At 33.6% G+C, this 17,024-nt stretch overlaps 1 protein-coding gene across 2 annotated transcripts in view; it reads right to left on the bottom strand.

The window, feature by feature from the left end:
* Nucleotides 1-465: 465 nt before the first annotated feature.
* The window catches only part of spict (magnesium transporter spict), a 29,627-nt gene continuing 13,068 nt past the window's right edge, over nucleotides 466-17,024 (bottom strand). Inside the window, exons 2-8 of one of the 2 annotated variants that reach the window (XM_065354741.1) lie at nucleotides 13,951-14,073; nucleotides 6,956-7,098; nucleotides 6,742-6,850; nucleotides 6,381-6,557; nucleotides 2,378-2,583; nucleotides 1,961-2,159; nucleotides 466-749 (exon numbers count right to left, since the gene is read on the bottom strand). In XM_065354741.1, the coding sequence (XP_065210813.1) occupies nucleotides 742-749; nucleotides 1,961-2,159; nucleotides 2,378-2,583; nucleotides 6,381-6,557; nucleotides 6,742-6,850; nucleotides 6,956-7,098; nucleotides 13,951-14,073 (965 nt within the window). In that variant the 3' untranslated portion in view covers nucleotides 466-741. Of the gene's footprint in view, nucleotides 1,452-1,960; nucleotides 2,160-2,377; nucleotides 2,584-6,380; nucleotides 6,558-6,741; nucleotides 6,851-6,955; nucleotides 7,099-13,950; nucleotides 14,074-17,024 lie in introns of both variants that reach the window. The other variant, XM_065354743.1, reaches the window with a different exon arrangement.

Raw genomic sequence — 17,024 nt, 5'->3', positions numbered from 1 at the left:
GCCTGGCCAACTAAAATGTTAGAAATAATTTCAAAGCTCTGGAGAAACGTCTCGAAAAACTAACCTGATGATAGTTTCATAATTTTTTTTTGAAAATTTTCATCATAAAAAAATGGGTAAGCGCTGAACTGTTAAAACTCATCGTATCTCAATTTATTTATCTAATTCAAACATGAAAATTTGCATCCCTCGTCGTCGGTTATTTCCTAACGAATGATTCAACAGAATCTTTCAACTATTCAATTACGAGGCTCGAATATCGAATGACGAATTAAATCTTCGTCGTACGTATCACTCGCAATTTTAAAATAAAAACCCGACTAATCACTCTCAACCAGTCATAACTAGTGAAAACTATACGATAACAGAACAAAACTCGCCATTAGATACGTAATTCTCGACAAATAATAAATTCTATCACATAACAAACATCAACAACATAACGCCATACAAGAAACAAAACCATTTCCTCGACTTGAAACAAATTTTTTTATTATTCAACACTTTCAATAAGTAAAAAAAAAAAAAAAGAAAAAAGAAATATTACAAAAATTATTTGAACACATTCAACAAAACATTTTGTACAATATTATACAGATACACATACATACATATTACATATATAAAAAAATGTTAACTTTATTTCACCGAATCAATCGTTCTATCTCTTACACGACGCGTGTCTCTTACTACTCGTACATTTTTCAGTCAGTTAATTAAAGCCAATCTCAACCTATGAATTCAAGGATCTGAAATATAAATTATCAAAACGTTATATAAATTAAGCAACACATCGATTTATTTCATCGATCATCTTTTTTTTCGTTCAAACAATAATAACAACGACAACAACAAAAACAACAGAAATAATAGTAATAATAAAATAGTACTAATGAAAAAATAATTTAGAATAAAACTAGCGTATTATTTTTTAGATGTTAACATTATGTAAGAAGGAAAAACCGTTAACGTTATTCACAGGTGGAAAAAATTCGTCAGAGGGTAGCGTTTTCACAAGACAACAAAACAAGCATTTTTTTGTTTAGTAAACCACTACCGTTGATTAAAACTTTCGTAATTACGTAACCAAACCAAAAAAAAAAAAAAACGCAAGCGTATTAGTTCGTGTACATTTAATATAACAAAATCGTGTAATAATCAAGCACGTGGAATTATTTATTCAATCGCAACATCGACATCTTTTCATCGTGCCTTTTTTTTTGTTTTGAAATCAGCATCAACGCTACACCCCGCCGATTACAATAAAAATAGAGAAAAATTCTCTCTTAAATATTAATTCGTAGCGTAGGTAGGTACGAAGATACTCGTATTTCGACATTTCGAGAAATAGGTAATCATTCGTTCAAAATTTCTATAAGCTCTTGCCAAACCCAAGACAACACGTCGCTGATATCAAAGCTCAACCAAACCGACGCGTAAAAATCTTCACACTAATGGAAAAGTAAAACGTTTAAACAAAACAGGAGAGAAAAAAACAATACACACGAGAAAGAAGAAAAAAAAACTACATACAAAAAAGGAATGCACTCGCATCGAACGACAAATTAAGTGACAGTGACGGCGTAAAAAGAGATGAGGACAACAAAAAAAAATGAAAGTAAACGAGGAATAATATTTGCTTAAATATTGTTAGTCGTAAGTAAACCATCTGAGAGAAGGCCACGATAATATTTGTCGAATGGAAAAAAAATTTCCAACGCAAGTAGATATTCGTGTTGTCGAGTACGAAAAAAAAAAAGGAAGAAGCAGCACAGGCATACAGAAAAACCGATCCAAAAAAGAGCCTTATTTCCTCTCTTTTTCTAGCATAATGGCACTTCGGTTTTAATATAGGAAGAAATTCTATCACAATTGGATATTATCAAAGCGTAAAGTGTCTCCTTAACGGAAGGCATACGCGTATAAACGGCGCTTATTAATCGTCATAACTGAGGCGTACCGTAAGTAGATTGTCGCGGACCGATTTGTTTTATTTGACCAGATTCTTCTTCCGCCTCGACTGTGTATTTGATGTGATCTCTTCGGCAGCGCCATACCACCCTCATGTCTTGAAACGATATATCAACCTCTTTAAACGAATTCAATAACATGACTGCTATCACTATAACCGTGAAACCGCATATGTTTCCTAATATATCCTGCCAACATAGATTGTAATATTCATGTATAAGAGTCGAACGTTAATACTCGTACATAAGTTCAATTTTACTACAGTATAAATATACTAAGAGAGCGAAGCTCGTGCATTAATTACCCGCCACCAGTGCGGGTATGAAGTTGAATTAATCATCGAGCATGGTGTCTGCGTTAGGCTAAACTAAAATGTAAGATATAGCGTAGAGAGACGAATACTTACGGTGGCATCTAAATTCTGCCATTCTTTGAACAATATCGCCGACGCGATCAACACCAAAGTGGTAAACATTACATAATACACCGGCGTAACAATACCAGTATTGAATGAATCTAGGGCCTTATTTAAATAAGTCATTTGTACAACGACGCATACGATCACCATCACTAAAAATATCCACGTGAGCCAGTTGGTCATGTCGTTTTGCCCTGCGAAAATTTAAACCAACAAATACTCGTATTAGCACAACACTGATGTGAAAATAAATTTACCAAGATTGTTATCAAAATAGAAACTAATTCTAAATCATTCTTAATTGGCAAAATAATAAATAATCTATCGCCGAAATTGCTCTTAGGAACGATACGTCAAGATTTACTATCAATTTAAACCAATTATCGAGACACTCGCGAGGGAGCTGTACGAGCATTAGGTTTCAAGTTCGACCTTCGTTCACTTCGTTCAATGGGAACATTTTCGAGTAATCTTGTACTCTCTTACGAATCTAGAAAATTTTAGAATTTGGAGAATTCTTCAAATTTTTACGAGGGAACCTTTCGAGCAAGGACGTATTTACGAACAAGCAGTATGGACAAATTTCAGGGCACAGCAATTCTAAGCTTGAATCAAATCAAGACACATTTTTTTTTCTTTCTCTCCATTTTCCTTGAAAAATTAACAATCAAAGATATGAATATGGAAATGGAAAATTGTTCCTAAATTCACGGAGAGGATTACGAGTACAATTAACCTGAGTTAGTAAATCTACGTGGGTAAGGCGAGCTAAAATCCTATCTGTCCCATTTTTTAAAAAAATTTCACAAACTGCGGATTCAAAAAACTGCTGGAAATTATAGCCTGAAATCTGCCCTCGATTAGCTTGGAGTGTTGAAAACGACACGCATATTCAAACATCAGCTATTTGCCTCGATTGGATCAGATTTTGATGGACCTACTATCAATCAGACAACTTGAAATTTTCAAACATTTAAAAAATTGAAATCAAAAACTAAATTCAATTCTGAAATTCAGTACCTATGTAATAATGATGGTGCTATATTACAACTCAAAATTTTACAGGTAGGTATTATTTCCAAAAAAAAAGTTTCAAGAAGTGCAAAAATTTTATCCATGTCATTTTCAAAGTTTCACTTCCATTAAAATTTAAAAAAAACGGAAATGGTGAAAAATCGCTTTTAATGATTTTGTATAATTTTTTCCAAAAATGTGAAAATATTTGAAAAAAGCTAATAAAGCTCTCATTTTCAAAAAATTTTGCAGTAAACTGAAAAGGAATTAGGCGAAGGAATTTTTCCAGAAGGTTGAAATATTTCCCACTTGAGGGTCGTGAAAATGCTAAATTCGTTCGTGCTTTCGAACTGACACTTTCCGATTTGAACAAACCCCGATTAAATCAAAAGAGCATGTAGAATTTCAGGCACTTCAATTCATTTTTCAATGTTGGGCGAATTTTTGACAATTTCAAAAAACTATTTTATGGGAGTTTTTCAACTTTTTTATCAAATGTGTTTTTTTTTAAATTAAATTTTAACAAAATGAATCCGTGTAAATAGTTATTAAATTTTACCCCCCCCCCCCCCCCCCACCATCTACAAAAATTACAAGTTTTGCGACATTCTGGAGCCTTCAGCGAGTTTTGAATTGTCTCCAGAAATTTCCAACTGTTCTGGAAGAGCCAGAAAGTTCCAAAAGCATATGATTTTCAGAGGGGTGGTTGTGTAGACTCAACAGACAACATCTCCACAAAAGAAAAACGCTAGTTTACAAGAGCTAAAGTTCATTTTTAGTCGTTCCAGAGAAATTTAAAATTTCTGGAGAGAAGTGAAAACTCGCTGGAGGCTCCATAGAAACGCCTAGAATAGGTATAGTTTTTAACGCAAAGGGGGGGAATTAAAGATAGGCTTTCAAGACACACTCTTCCAATTTCAATATGGCTAAATTCAACGAAACTAGAATTCTCAAGAATCTCAGACTGAAGAACTGAAGACTTCAGAAAGACTAGAGAATGTAAAAAAATGAGTAGGGATAGCAAATTAGCGTCTATATTTCAAACATTTTCTCAATTTTTTGTTACAGTTTGGAAACTTGAAGGAAAATTCATAAAAAAAATTTAAATGCCTACGCGTTCAGTCAAAAAATAAAGGGTCTAGACTTTAAAAAAAAATCAATGACCAGTTTTTAGTTCCATTTCAACTTTGATCACGTTTTGAGACCCCATTCCGATGAAAACATGGCAAAGAAATCAGAAGGAAGGGGGGGGGGTGCAAATATTATGAAAAATATCGCGTAAAAATATATTGAATAAATTGCTAATTTTCAAGTCAATGAAACCTAATCATCATTTCATCGAGCTTTGAAACTCATTTTCTTCCCAAAATCATTTCTCGAGAATTAAATGAACAATAATTTTAAAAAAAATTGAAGTTCTGAAATACGATTTTTTATTTATGTTGAGAGTGAACCGCCAAATTCGATTACATTTATTATTCATAGCTGCTTTTTATTAATTTTCAAGTTTTTCTTCATTTTGAAAAAATTTACCCTCAATGAACATTTTTTTCTCTCATGTCGAAAAATGGATTTAAAACGCACTAACGTTTAGAAAAATGTCTTGAAAAGATTTCTTGAAGATGCAGCTGCCTTTTCGTGCTTCTCGAGATTTTATGTAGGTAAGCATATTTAACATTATTTTGAAAAATTTTCCAACTCATGGTCATTCATTAAATAGGTACTAAATGTCGAGATTTTATTTTATTTATTTATTTTTTTTGTTGAAAAATTGGACTTTTAGAATGAGTTTTTTAAAGCAATGCTGAAAATGGCCTTCAAAACACAATGATACTTGAAGTATGACTAGAATACAAGATCTAAACATGTACAATTTCCTATTCGTATTTTTCGAGTATTTATAACAACTTTTCAAAAAATTTGAAATCTCGAAAATACATTTTTTTCATACAATTTGTCAAAAGCGTGCCTTCAATTTTTTGGAAAATTTTGGCATTCTGAATTTACCACAATTTACCTATCAAAATTGGGCCTCAAAATTTCGTAATTAAAATGAAGACGTAAATTTTTTCACATGAGTTATGAGGTTATTGCACCATTTTGAAAAATTCAGATTTATTTCACGAGTAACCTTTCACCCTATGCACCAAAAAAAGAAGAAAAAAAAATGAATGGAACCAATTTGTCCAAATTCACGAATTTGCATTATTTATATGTTTCAAGTCCATCTTTCTATATCTACCAATGTCAATCAAAATTGACGATTTTTTCAAAATTTCAACGCTGTTGACCCCTCCTCCTTTCTCAAAAAACCAATCATTTTTTTTCTGAAAAAAATGTGTTGCGATAAGGGCTTTTATTTTTAAAATCCAATTGTTACCTTGAAAAAAACAGAGTGAACACGTTTCTGTTCGGACAAAATATTAAACAAGGATGGGAAAATTTTGAAACATGTTTCAGCCTAACTTTTTTCCTGAAATCCAATATGTTCTATCACAATAGCCGGACGAAAGGGAAGGGGAAGTGGAACTTGGCAGAAAACCACATTGCGGGGTCCTAGGAATCTATTTTCATTCGTTTTAACATTCATGGAGAGTTCTAAAAATGTGCCTTTTGAGGATTTCGACTCCTAAACCTTTACTAGTCCCATTTCAGAAATAAAAAATCGAGTTTTGGTGCCTTTTTTCGCGATTTTAGACAATGCACAATTCACTTTTCAAAAATAAAAAAAAATCGAAAAAAATATCATCTTGAATAAAAAATTGCTCATAAGTCGAAAATTTATTCTCACGCTCCAAATACCAAATTTCACTCATCAAAATTCATTTTTAAAAAATTTTGTTTTTTCAAACTCACCCTCACAACCCCTTAGGCTAGTACGTATTTAAGACAGCCTAATTTTAGATCTGAGATCGTATTTCTACTGTTCAAAGTACATATAGTAAAAATAAAATACAAGTTCGTTGATTTTTATTACCTTTGATGGTTTCCCGAATACTTAATCCTAGCCCTTTACACGCCATCACAGTCAAAGATCCAACGGAAGAGCAAACGGTAACATATACGAGAACATTGACGCTACCGTATCGAGGACCCAAATAAACGGCCACAAATAACGATATGCTCACTATCAACACCGCATAAATAATGAACCCTGCAAGAAGAAGAAAAAAAATTGTCAATTAAAATGGAAATTTTCTCAACTATTAACCTCTTCTAAAAGTACAGCGAGGTCAATTAAGCGAGGAAAATAAAACGGAAGAAAATGTCACCCAACGAACCACATACCTAAACCTACATACAGGCTACGTTATTCGCAGACCGCAGGATAAACTAACCTGATTCTTGTAGTTTGGATATCAAATCGTCTAAATGTTCGATTTCTTCTTCTTTAGGAGCATGTATAACAATAATCGTTGATCCTAGTATACAAAGGAAGCATCCAACCTGCAAAAAAATAAAAACCATCTCTCACATATCTCTGTTGCAGTTTCGCCGGATCAAGAGTTGTAGTTCTTCATCATTTCTGAAGAAGTTTTCAAATTATTTTACCTTTCCAAGTAAATTAAGTCGTTCGTGTAGGAATTTCGTAGACAATACTGCGGCCACCAATACACTCAGTGCGCCTAAAGGAGTCACCACCGAAGCTGGAGCGAAAGCATAGGCTGCAAAATTCGAAGCTTCTCCGATACCCACTGCGAAAAATCAAAACATATCGAGTTATATGTAGTACATATGTATTACACTTCTTCATCATTGACTCAAAGTTCATTTCTACGAATATTAATAAATAAATATATCCAATGATGCCGATGGAATTACCACCAAGAGACTAATTTTCACTCGCATCAAGGTCGGCGATCGGTATTAAAAGCAAATACAGCGAGCCAGGCGTGTTACCGGCCACTCGATACACCTCACACACAAGTCATAAATGCGCTAATAAAAGAAATTACCGCAGAACCCAGAGTAATGTAAATAATTCTACGCCGCAGACGTGAAATTTTTTTATTCGAAACATACGAGTAGATACAAAGTGCATTTTTTTTATCATTTCCAAGACGTAAGACTGGTTCAGTGGTATAGAGAGGTACACGTACCACACACACACACAGATACAAACAGTTTACCGAAGAAGAAATGAAAATAGTTGCATACCGAACGAAATAAACAAACGAGACGGTTTCGTCTGCTATTAAAAAAAATTCCACGAAGATCAACGTGATTTGATTTTTTTCACAATGTAAACAAAACATACCGACGAAGTAAGAAGTAAAAAAAAAAAAAAAAGTCTGTCAAGATGGGAGAAAAAATACGTCCGAAAAGGTGTTGATACGTTAGATTTATTTATAGAACTTTCGATATTTTGTCAAGATAATATACGCGAATTCTCAAGTTTTAATTCGGTCAGCTTCTTTTCTCTTGCTCTCTACTTTTTCACATGCTACGTATAAGTATAGGGTATAGGCTTATAGGCCTGTTGGCGAGTTTCTCTAAATTTTTTATACATACAGAAAAGTTGCTAAAAATAATCGTGTTTGAACTTTGAAAAATATTAATACTATTTCCTGAAACTTTTCAATGCAATCTCTACATTATAAGTATAAAAACTTACAACTGTAGTACAAAAACAATCAGGCATAAACCCATCATAAAGAAAAAATGTTCTCGACCAATGCATGGTGATAAAAAAATAAAACAAAATCCTGAAAAAAACGTGAGAAAAATTTGATAAAAAAAAGTCTCAAGTCGATAAAAACACTCACAATAATAATTCTTTGGAGCAATAACATCCATTCGTAGGACTAATATTAACATACCTAATAACTCCCCCCTCCCCACCCCCTTATCACCGCTCTATTACCACAGCATTATCGATTACTAATATTGTAAGTAAGCAAATCTTGATTTTGACCGATTTTTCACACGAGTTAATCTATAGTAATTTCCAAAAAGGCTTATGAAGTTTATCTAATTTTTATTGGTCAAAATATTTCAAAAGATTATCGTCAGCGAAATTAACACACTTACGTGTACTTGAAAAATTGAATTAGGTAGGTACCTAATTTAAGAACATGAAAAAATACTTTCCATTATTTCAAAATGTCGAGGTGAGTACGTTTTTATAGCGTTTAATTCTCACGTTTTTTATGTTTCGTGTTCCATGGTAGTCGTTTTTCATTCGTTCCCTCTCGCGAAAAATAACAAATTTGGAATTTTTTTCATTTTTAATTCTAACGACAAGCTTTGTAACTTACCAATGAAATATCAAGTATAATTGAATAAACTTTTTCAGTTTGAAAATCAGCCACAACACAGATACATGTCCATAGTATCTATAACGGAATTTTTCTTGAAAAAAATCACTACTTTTTCCACTATGTACCCTTTTTCAACCAAATTTTCAGAAAACTCTCCACTGGACCCCCCTCCACCCCTCACACACAAAAAAAAATGAACAAAGTCGCCTTTTTCACAGGAAAATTTTTAAATAAATTGAAATTGGAAGAAAATTTGTACATACAAAAAGTACCTACATATTTTTTAATTTCCATCAAAATTAATTTAAAAAAAAAACAAAACAAATTTTTTTCTTTTTTCAGAACACAATACATGATGAATTATTTCATTTCAAAAATAAAAATGTAATTTCAAATGCTCCATCTCTGGAAAAAGTCTTCAATGATATAATTATTCGAATAAAATCCAATTTTTATTAAAAAAAGTTGGTTTTAAATGAATTTTTCAAAAAATTAGGCCAAATGCCAAACTTTTTCAAATTTTCAGTACTTTTGTTATTTTCAGTCAGAATTGAAAACGATTCGAATCATGATTCAATTCGAGTCACGAGTCTCATTAAAAAGGTGGTGATTAATTCTTGATATGATTTGAACTATTTTTTTTTTTTTTTTTTTAGAATGATTAAAAATTCATGAACATGATTCTTGATTTGAATCATTTTTTGGTTCCTTATTCTCTTCATTAGACGACATTTTTGATTTTTTAAACATTTTAATGCTAAAATGAAATACTTAATCATTTTCGAACGATGTTTCAAGCAATTGCAGCCACGTTTTCCACAAGTAATTCTCAAATTTACTAAAATTTCATAAATTTTTCAAGCCAATTTTAGAGTTTTTATTACACTTTATGTGATTATTGCCCAATTTTATTCCGCATTTAGGACATTTAATTTGATTAGTAGGTAATGTTTATAATAATTCATGCAATTTTTACGAAAGGCTATAGGTGCATAAGTATGGTGAATTTGCCCCCGAGAGCTTCAGGGTTGATATTTGCATGGAAGGTTGGTACCCTTGAGCACCTTCCGTCACGAAAGTTTCAGACCCCCAGACCCCCCCGTTTTTGAGAAACCCCCCCTTTTCTAAAATTACAATAAAAATTTTTTTCTCAGCCCCATGTGAACCGATTTTTTTAATTTTTTGGTATGTTGTAAACATCTATAAGAGGCATCCCCACAAAAAATTTCAACCCCCTCCCCCCATATTTTCCCCTCAAAATGGCGTTTTTTAGTTTTGTTTGCCCGTTTTAGCAATGATCATGATTCGGCACAAAAATGCGAATAGCATTTTTAAATGTATTTTTGACTCCTACAAAACATATATTTTTTTCAAAAAAAAATTTTTGGTGGGCCGTGGTCAAAAATTGAAAAAACCAACAGAGGGGGTTAAAAATGGATTCTGGTGTAAATCATTGTTTTTGGTAAACAAGGTGTCGTTTCCATATGAATCGAACCCCCCGAACACAAATATGACGCCCAATCTTATGCTACCCTCATCCACACCCCTCCAGCGCCTCTGCCCCCTTCTCAATTTTTACTATATCAAAAGTTGAGCTATTTTCGTAATATTGGTATCGTTTCCAAATGAATCGAACCCCCTGAACACGAATATGACGTCCAATTTTACGCTACCCTCATCCACACTCCTCCAGTGACTTAGCCCCCACCTCAATTCCTACTATATTAAATATTGAGCTATTTTCATAATGTTGGTATCGTTTCCATATGAATCGAACCCTCCGAACACGAATATGAATTCCAATTTCTTGCTATCCTCATCCACACCCCTCCCCAGTGCGTCTGCCCCCAACTCAATATTCACTTTATTGAAAGTTCAGATATTTTCGTAATGTTGGTATTGGTTCCATATGAGTCGAACACTCCGAACACGAATATGACGTCCAATTTTATGCTACTTTCATCCACACCCCTCGAGTGCCTCTGCCCCAACTCAATTATCACTATATATTGAAAGTTCAGATATTTTGAAAATGTTGGTGTCGTTTCCATATGAATCTAATACCCCGAATACAAATATGAAGTCCAATTTTATGCTAACCTCAACCACAACCCTATACAGTGCCTCCACCCCCACCTAAACCGTAAATGTTTTCACCAACTCTGATCAATCTTCTACAAATAATTACTCGGGTTGTTATTACTTTTAAAAGTATGTTTTGCGAAGGTTGAAAACTCGTACTTAACACAATGACCATCGCAAGATTCAAACTTTAACATTCAAGTTTCGAGGTTTCCATTCGTGCCAAAATGACACCCAGCATTATGAAAATACGTTTAGCATTTCAAATAATAAAAATTGTCGAGCTGGCTGTAGGCTGAAAGGCGATGGATGAGAGTAGAGCTAAATTGGACTTCATATTCGTGTTCGGGGTGTTCGACTCATATAGAACCGACACCAACATTTTCAAAATATCTGAACTTTCAATATAGTGAAAATTGAGTTGGGGGGAGACGCACTGGGGAGGGGTGTGGATGAGAATAGCAAGAAATTGGAATTCATATTCGTGTTCGGAGGGTTCGATTCATATGGAAACGATACCAACATTATGAAAATAGCTCAATATTTAATATAGTAGGAATTGAGGTGGGGGCTAAGGCACTGGAGGGGTGTGGATGAGGGTAGCGTAAAATTGGACGTCATATTCGTGTTCGGGGGGTTCGATCCATATGGAAACAATACCAACATTACGAAAATAGCTCAACTTTTAATACTCGTGTAGTAAAAATTGAGAAGGGGGCAGAGGCGCTGGAGGAGTGTGGATGAGGGTAGCGTAAAATTGGACGTCATATTCGTGTTCAGGGGGTTCGATTCATTTGGAAACGATACCAATATTACGAAAATAGCTCAACTTTTGATATAGTAAAAATTGAGAAGGGGGCAGAGGCGCTGGAGGGGTGTGGATGAGGGTAGCATAAGATTGGGCGTCATATTTGTGTTTGGGGGGTTCGATTCATATGGAAACGACACCTTGTTTACCAAAAACAATGATTTACACCAGAATCCATTTTTAACCCCCTCTGTTGGTTTTTTCAATTTTTGACCACGGCCCACCAAAAATTTTTTTTTGAAAAAAATATATGTTTTGTAGGAGTCAAAAATACATTTAAAAATGCTATTCGCATTTTTGTGCCGAATCATGATCATTGCTAAAACGGGCAAACAAAACTAAAAAACGCCATTTTGAGGGGAAAATATGGGGGGAGGGGGTTGAAATTTTTTGTGGGGATGCCTCTTATAGATGTTTACAACATACCAAAAAATTAAAAAAATCGGTTCACATGGGGCTGAGAAAAAAATTTTTATTGTAATTTTAGAAAAGGGGAGGTTTCTCAAAAACGGGGGGGTCTGGGGGTCTGAAACTTTCGTGACGGAAGGTGCTCAAGGGTATCAACCTTCCATGCAAATATCAACCCTGAAGCTCTCGGGGGCAAATTCACCATACTTATGCACCTATAGCCTTTCGCTTAAATTCTAAGATATTTCATTAAATTAGACTAACGTTCTTTTGAATTGTTTTTATGCCATTTTAACAAAACGTTATAACACTTATAATGTTCTTTATTCAATCTTTGCAATATTCTGCTCAATTTTACTGAAATTTTATTACTTTTTGGTACTTTGAATAATCTAAACACAATTTTAAATACTCAATGAAATTTTTGTTGAATTTGCATGGTATATAACAAATTTTTTTGTTGAAAAAATCACTACTTTCTTCATTCCTTTTTTCAACCAAATTTTCAGAAAGCTCTCCACTACAACAATTTTTTTTGGAGGGGCATAATATGACCTCAAATGGATAAAAAGGGTCCAAAATCATACCATTGGTCAGTACTCCCATTGTGATCAACATATCCAAATTTCAGCTTCCTAGGTCATCCTCATCCCATTTGAGGCAAAATCAAGGTGGAAACCCCCTTATTTTGGCCATATTTTCGGTTTTTTCCACCTTAAAAGGAGTAGGGATGATCTAGGAAGCTGAAATATGGGGGTTGTGACCAATTGTATGATTTTGGACCCTTTTCATCAATTTGGGGTCATATTAGCCCCCCCCCCAATGACCTTTTGGTAATTTTCAACTTTGATCCTCCCCACTGCAGAGGTCAACTCTAGCTCTCAAAAGGATCCCATTCCTCAAGTTTGACTCAATTTAATCAATTAGAACAGGTTCCAAGTCCCCAGTCATAAAATGTCAAAAAACCCTTTGATCGCAATTATGTTTGGGTCAAATTGCATTTTGACTGGGCTACTAAAGTATTTTTTAATTTCATCAAAAATAAACTTTTTTTCCCAATGATTTGGAGGTTTTTGTTCCGAGATTGAATTTTTTGATTTTTGACTAAATTCACTACTTTTTCACTACTTTCACTAGGGACTTGTTAGATACCCTAATTTGGTCAAATTTATTTCAAATGATTTTCATTGATTTAAATTTTTTACAGGTTACCAAATTTTACCGGAATTTCGTCAGTTTTTGGTAATTTGAAACTTCAATGCTTTCAAGAGTGTTTTAAAGTCAGACTTAGCTAACAAGTCTAAACTTCATTATTATTTTTATTCATTTATTTTATTTATTTATTTCTCCAATAAAAAATATAACATTGCAAGATGAATTTTCTGGGTTTGCATCAAAACAAGCTTTTTTATTGTTTTTTTTTACCTACGATAATTTGATTTACAGATTTTTTCTCAACTTTTTCGTCCAGCAGCCTAAAACTCGAAGAAAAATGAGTGATTTCAAACGTGTTCAAGAGAATTAAAGAGTGAAATTTCTTCGAATTGCTAGAAAATTAAAATGATCAATTTATGACTATTATATTTTCAAAATTTATTGATTTTAATATGAAGAAAATAGCAAAATTCTCGAACATTTTCGTCGACTTTCTCAAGTTTTTCAGATTTTCCAGAGAATGGACACTCTAAAATTGCATCTTCTGGGGAAATTGAATCGGGCAATACCCGCTCCTTCAAGAAATTCGCCATGGAATAATTTTTAATCAACAACGCAACGTCCTTTTTTAAATTTTCTATCTCAGCTTTAACAACAAGAAAACTGATTTTTTTCAAAGGGTATTTCTGCCTTTGGCATCGTACGTTATTTAAGAAATATTACTCATTATTTTGTTCAGTTCATCGAGTCAGATTATCTCATTTCCAATCACATCCTTTGAAATCCCCCCTCCCCCCCCAATCAAAACCCCATTTTATTTGAAGATCACTTACTCGTAATGAGTCCGGCCCACCACATCCACTCCTTGAGATAACTAAATCCTCCGGCACTGGCTCTAACGCTGCCATTTCTGGACGAATTGAGCAAAGCTTTCTTCTTAATGATAAAACTAGCACCTGTAAACAGAGCAAACAAACACGTAGGTATTAATTGATTAAGTTTGAAGTAACGTGTATCTCTTTGGGCGATATCAAATTACATATTTCGCATAGGTATTACGTCGCTCCGCGTAATCGTACCTCTTAAACAACGCGTAAAAAGAAACCTTACAGTGGGTATTAGTTATTTAAAACCGCAATCGTCTCAGTCACCATAGTATACACTAAATACGTATAATACCTAATATACTGTATCCATCTATATCTGTTCTGTTTAAGGTCGCAAGAATAATATAGTACACCTTTTTAGCCTCGCTAGAGCAGAGCATAGGTATAGAACTTAATTTTAGCCATAATTTCTTTTCGATGTACCTGTACGGAAGTATGAACGATAAAACTGAAAAAAAACTCGCCCATCTGTACTTCCGTTCTATCTTTCAAGGTTACCAACATAGACTCCGGTACAGCAGCTTGCAAGTCGTAGGGAATTATCCAAGCCAGGAGGAATGCGCATCGTCTCACGAGCCATGCCATAAGTTGTTCAATTTATTCGCCATATGTTGATATATTTTAATAAGTAAATTGTAGTAAAGATGGCGCTAAGTTCAATTTGAATATTCGCTTTTATTTTTTTGTCAATTTGTTATCAGTTGGAATTGGAAAAAAAAATAAAAATTTCGCCGTTCTATAGTAGGTTAAACGATAACGAAAAATGAATAAATTCGTTCGTCATCGTTCAAGCTGAACATGTGACAAGAAAGTTCCTGTGGCCGGTGTTTTTTCATTTTGTATCGAGTGTTGATAACGAAACGGTTTTTAATGGTTTTTGATATCATGCTAACAGATATTTTAAAAGGGGAAAACCTACAAAAAATTTCGCTATGGTACACAGGGTGCTCAAAAAATCACTAATAAGTGTTTTTTTTCAGAAAAATTCGTATGAAAAGAAGATATTTGAGGAGCTGGATATCAAAACGCCGTAAGTCCATTTTTATGAAAATTGAGATAAGAGTGTTTTCCTATGTAAAATTCAACGGGGAATCGATTGCAGCCATCGTCGTAAATCCACCCGCCATGCTTCACCTCGAAAATCCCACTCAAAGTTGAGATTTACTTCAAAACGCAGTAAAAACCAGCAATTTTTTTTCAAAACGCAGTAACTACACTATTTTTAGCGTTTTTTGTGTTTTAAGGTTGGTAAACATTGATTTCAGAAGGTGGTTACTGTTGGTAATGAAACTACAGACTTTTAAAAAATTTCCAACATATTGTTCAATCATAATCACACTTGGCCTGAACATAAAAAACAAAATCTTGTGTCATGACTCAGTCACTATGGCAAACGGCGCTTTAATTTTGAATATTTTTTTTACTATTTAATAGATAATAATCGTTAAAATGGTTCTCTACCCATGTGTTTTTATTTCAGTAAGAGAGTGCCGGTGTATTTACTGCGTTTTGATATAAAATGTGCGTGATTTTTGTAGCAAGTTTCAGATCAAAACGCAGTAACTGTCTTTTTTCAGATCAAAACGCAGTAACTTTTTTTATCCCCCTTCCCACGTTCCCCCCGGTTCTCAAAAATTTGGGCACTTTCATGTTTTGAGGTCATGGTGACTTCCCCTTTCCTCTGATACCACATTTGACCCCCTTCGACTCCCCCCGACCCCCCCACAGTTTTTCCTCATTTCTGAAAATTTTGCAAAATGGACTTACGGCGTTTTGATATCCAGCTCCTCATTTGAAATTAGTACACGAGAAAAAAATAACATGAAGTGGTTTGAAACCGGTTTAATGATACTACCTACTCTTTTAGAAAATGGAAACACTCAAAAAAGTTCTGTACTAATAATGCAAACAATTGGAGCAATTTAAAAGGATGAAGCTTCCATGATCTTGGTTCTTCTCAACATTCTATTTAAAATAACTCTGGTACTTCTAACCCTCTTCCCTCTCGAAAAATTTGCAAAATCCAAAAAATCGTATTTTCAACTTGAAAAAAAAATTCAAACCCAGATCATTTGCAAACATCATTGTCTTCTTTTTTTTCAAAAGAGTAACTTCCAGCGATGAAAAAACTGATCAAAATTACTCAAAAAACAACCAACATTTTCAAAACTTCCAATTTCATTTAAGGAGGGAAAAAAAGAAAAAATTATTTTCAAGGAAATCAAGTGAAAGTATTCCAACAAAATCACTTTTTTCTTTAGGGCAACCCTAAATCATGAAAAAAGTAATCCGGTCGTTTTTTTTTTTAAATGAACCAAACAAAACGTTTATTTTTTGCACTCGTCTTCAATATATTTTCGAAATTTGGTAGCAGAGTTTGGTTAAGATTGAAGAGTCTGTGAAGTTGAATCAAATTTACTGTAATTTTGTGACTCAATTTTTTACTGAATTATTGGATTGATCCCTCCTCCCCTCCACAATACCAACGTTTAAAATTCTGGTTCAGTAAAAAATAATATTTCCCAGTACGAACCATCTACTGGAGGCAATCTTTGTAGGAGCCTCAATTTCGTGAATTCTGGGCCCATATCCAGGGTCGTCCTCATAACTCAAGTAACCAAAATAGCTCCAAAAAATAACCAAAAACGAATCAATAAAAAGTGACAAAACATTTTAATGCAGAAAAACATCACTGAAACCCCAGAACTTTTGGTTTTTAAAATCTAAAAATGGAACTTGAAAGAAAGTTGCACAATCATGGCAAAACGAAGATTTTCTGGAAATTATAGTGCCAAAAAAGTATTTGCAATTTTTGTCAAAAAGTTGATTCTGCAAATTTTTGACTAAAAAATCATAATTTTTTGGCAATTTGAAGCAAAAAAATGAAAATTTTTGCAATTTTTGGAAAAAAGCGAAACTTTTGACAATCTTGGAAAAAGAAAAGATTTTTTGACAATTTCTGGTGAAAAAAATCTACACGTTGACAAGTTTTTAGGAAAGAGTGAGACTTTTTGGCAATT

The sequence above is a fragment of the Planococcus citri genome, chromosome 3 (assembly GCF_950023065.1).
Source record: "Planococcus citri chromosome 3, ihPlaCitr1.1, whole genome shotgun sequence".
Lineage (NCBI taxonomy): Eukaryota > Metazoa > Arthropoda > Insecta > Hemiptera > Pseudococcidae > Planococcus > Planococcus citri.
This window is presented reverse-complemented; position numbering and strand designations above follow the sequence as displayed.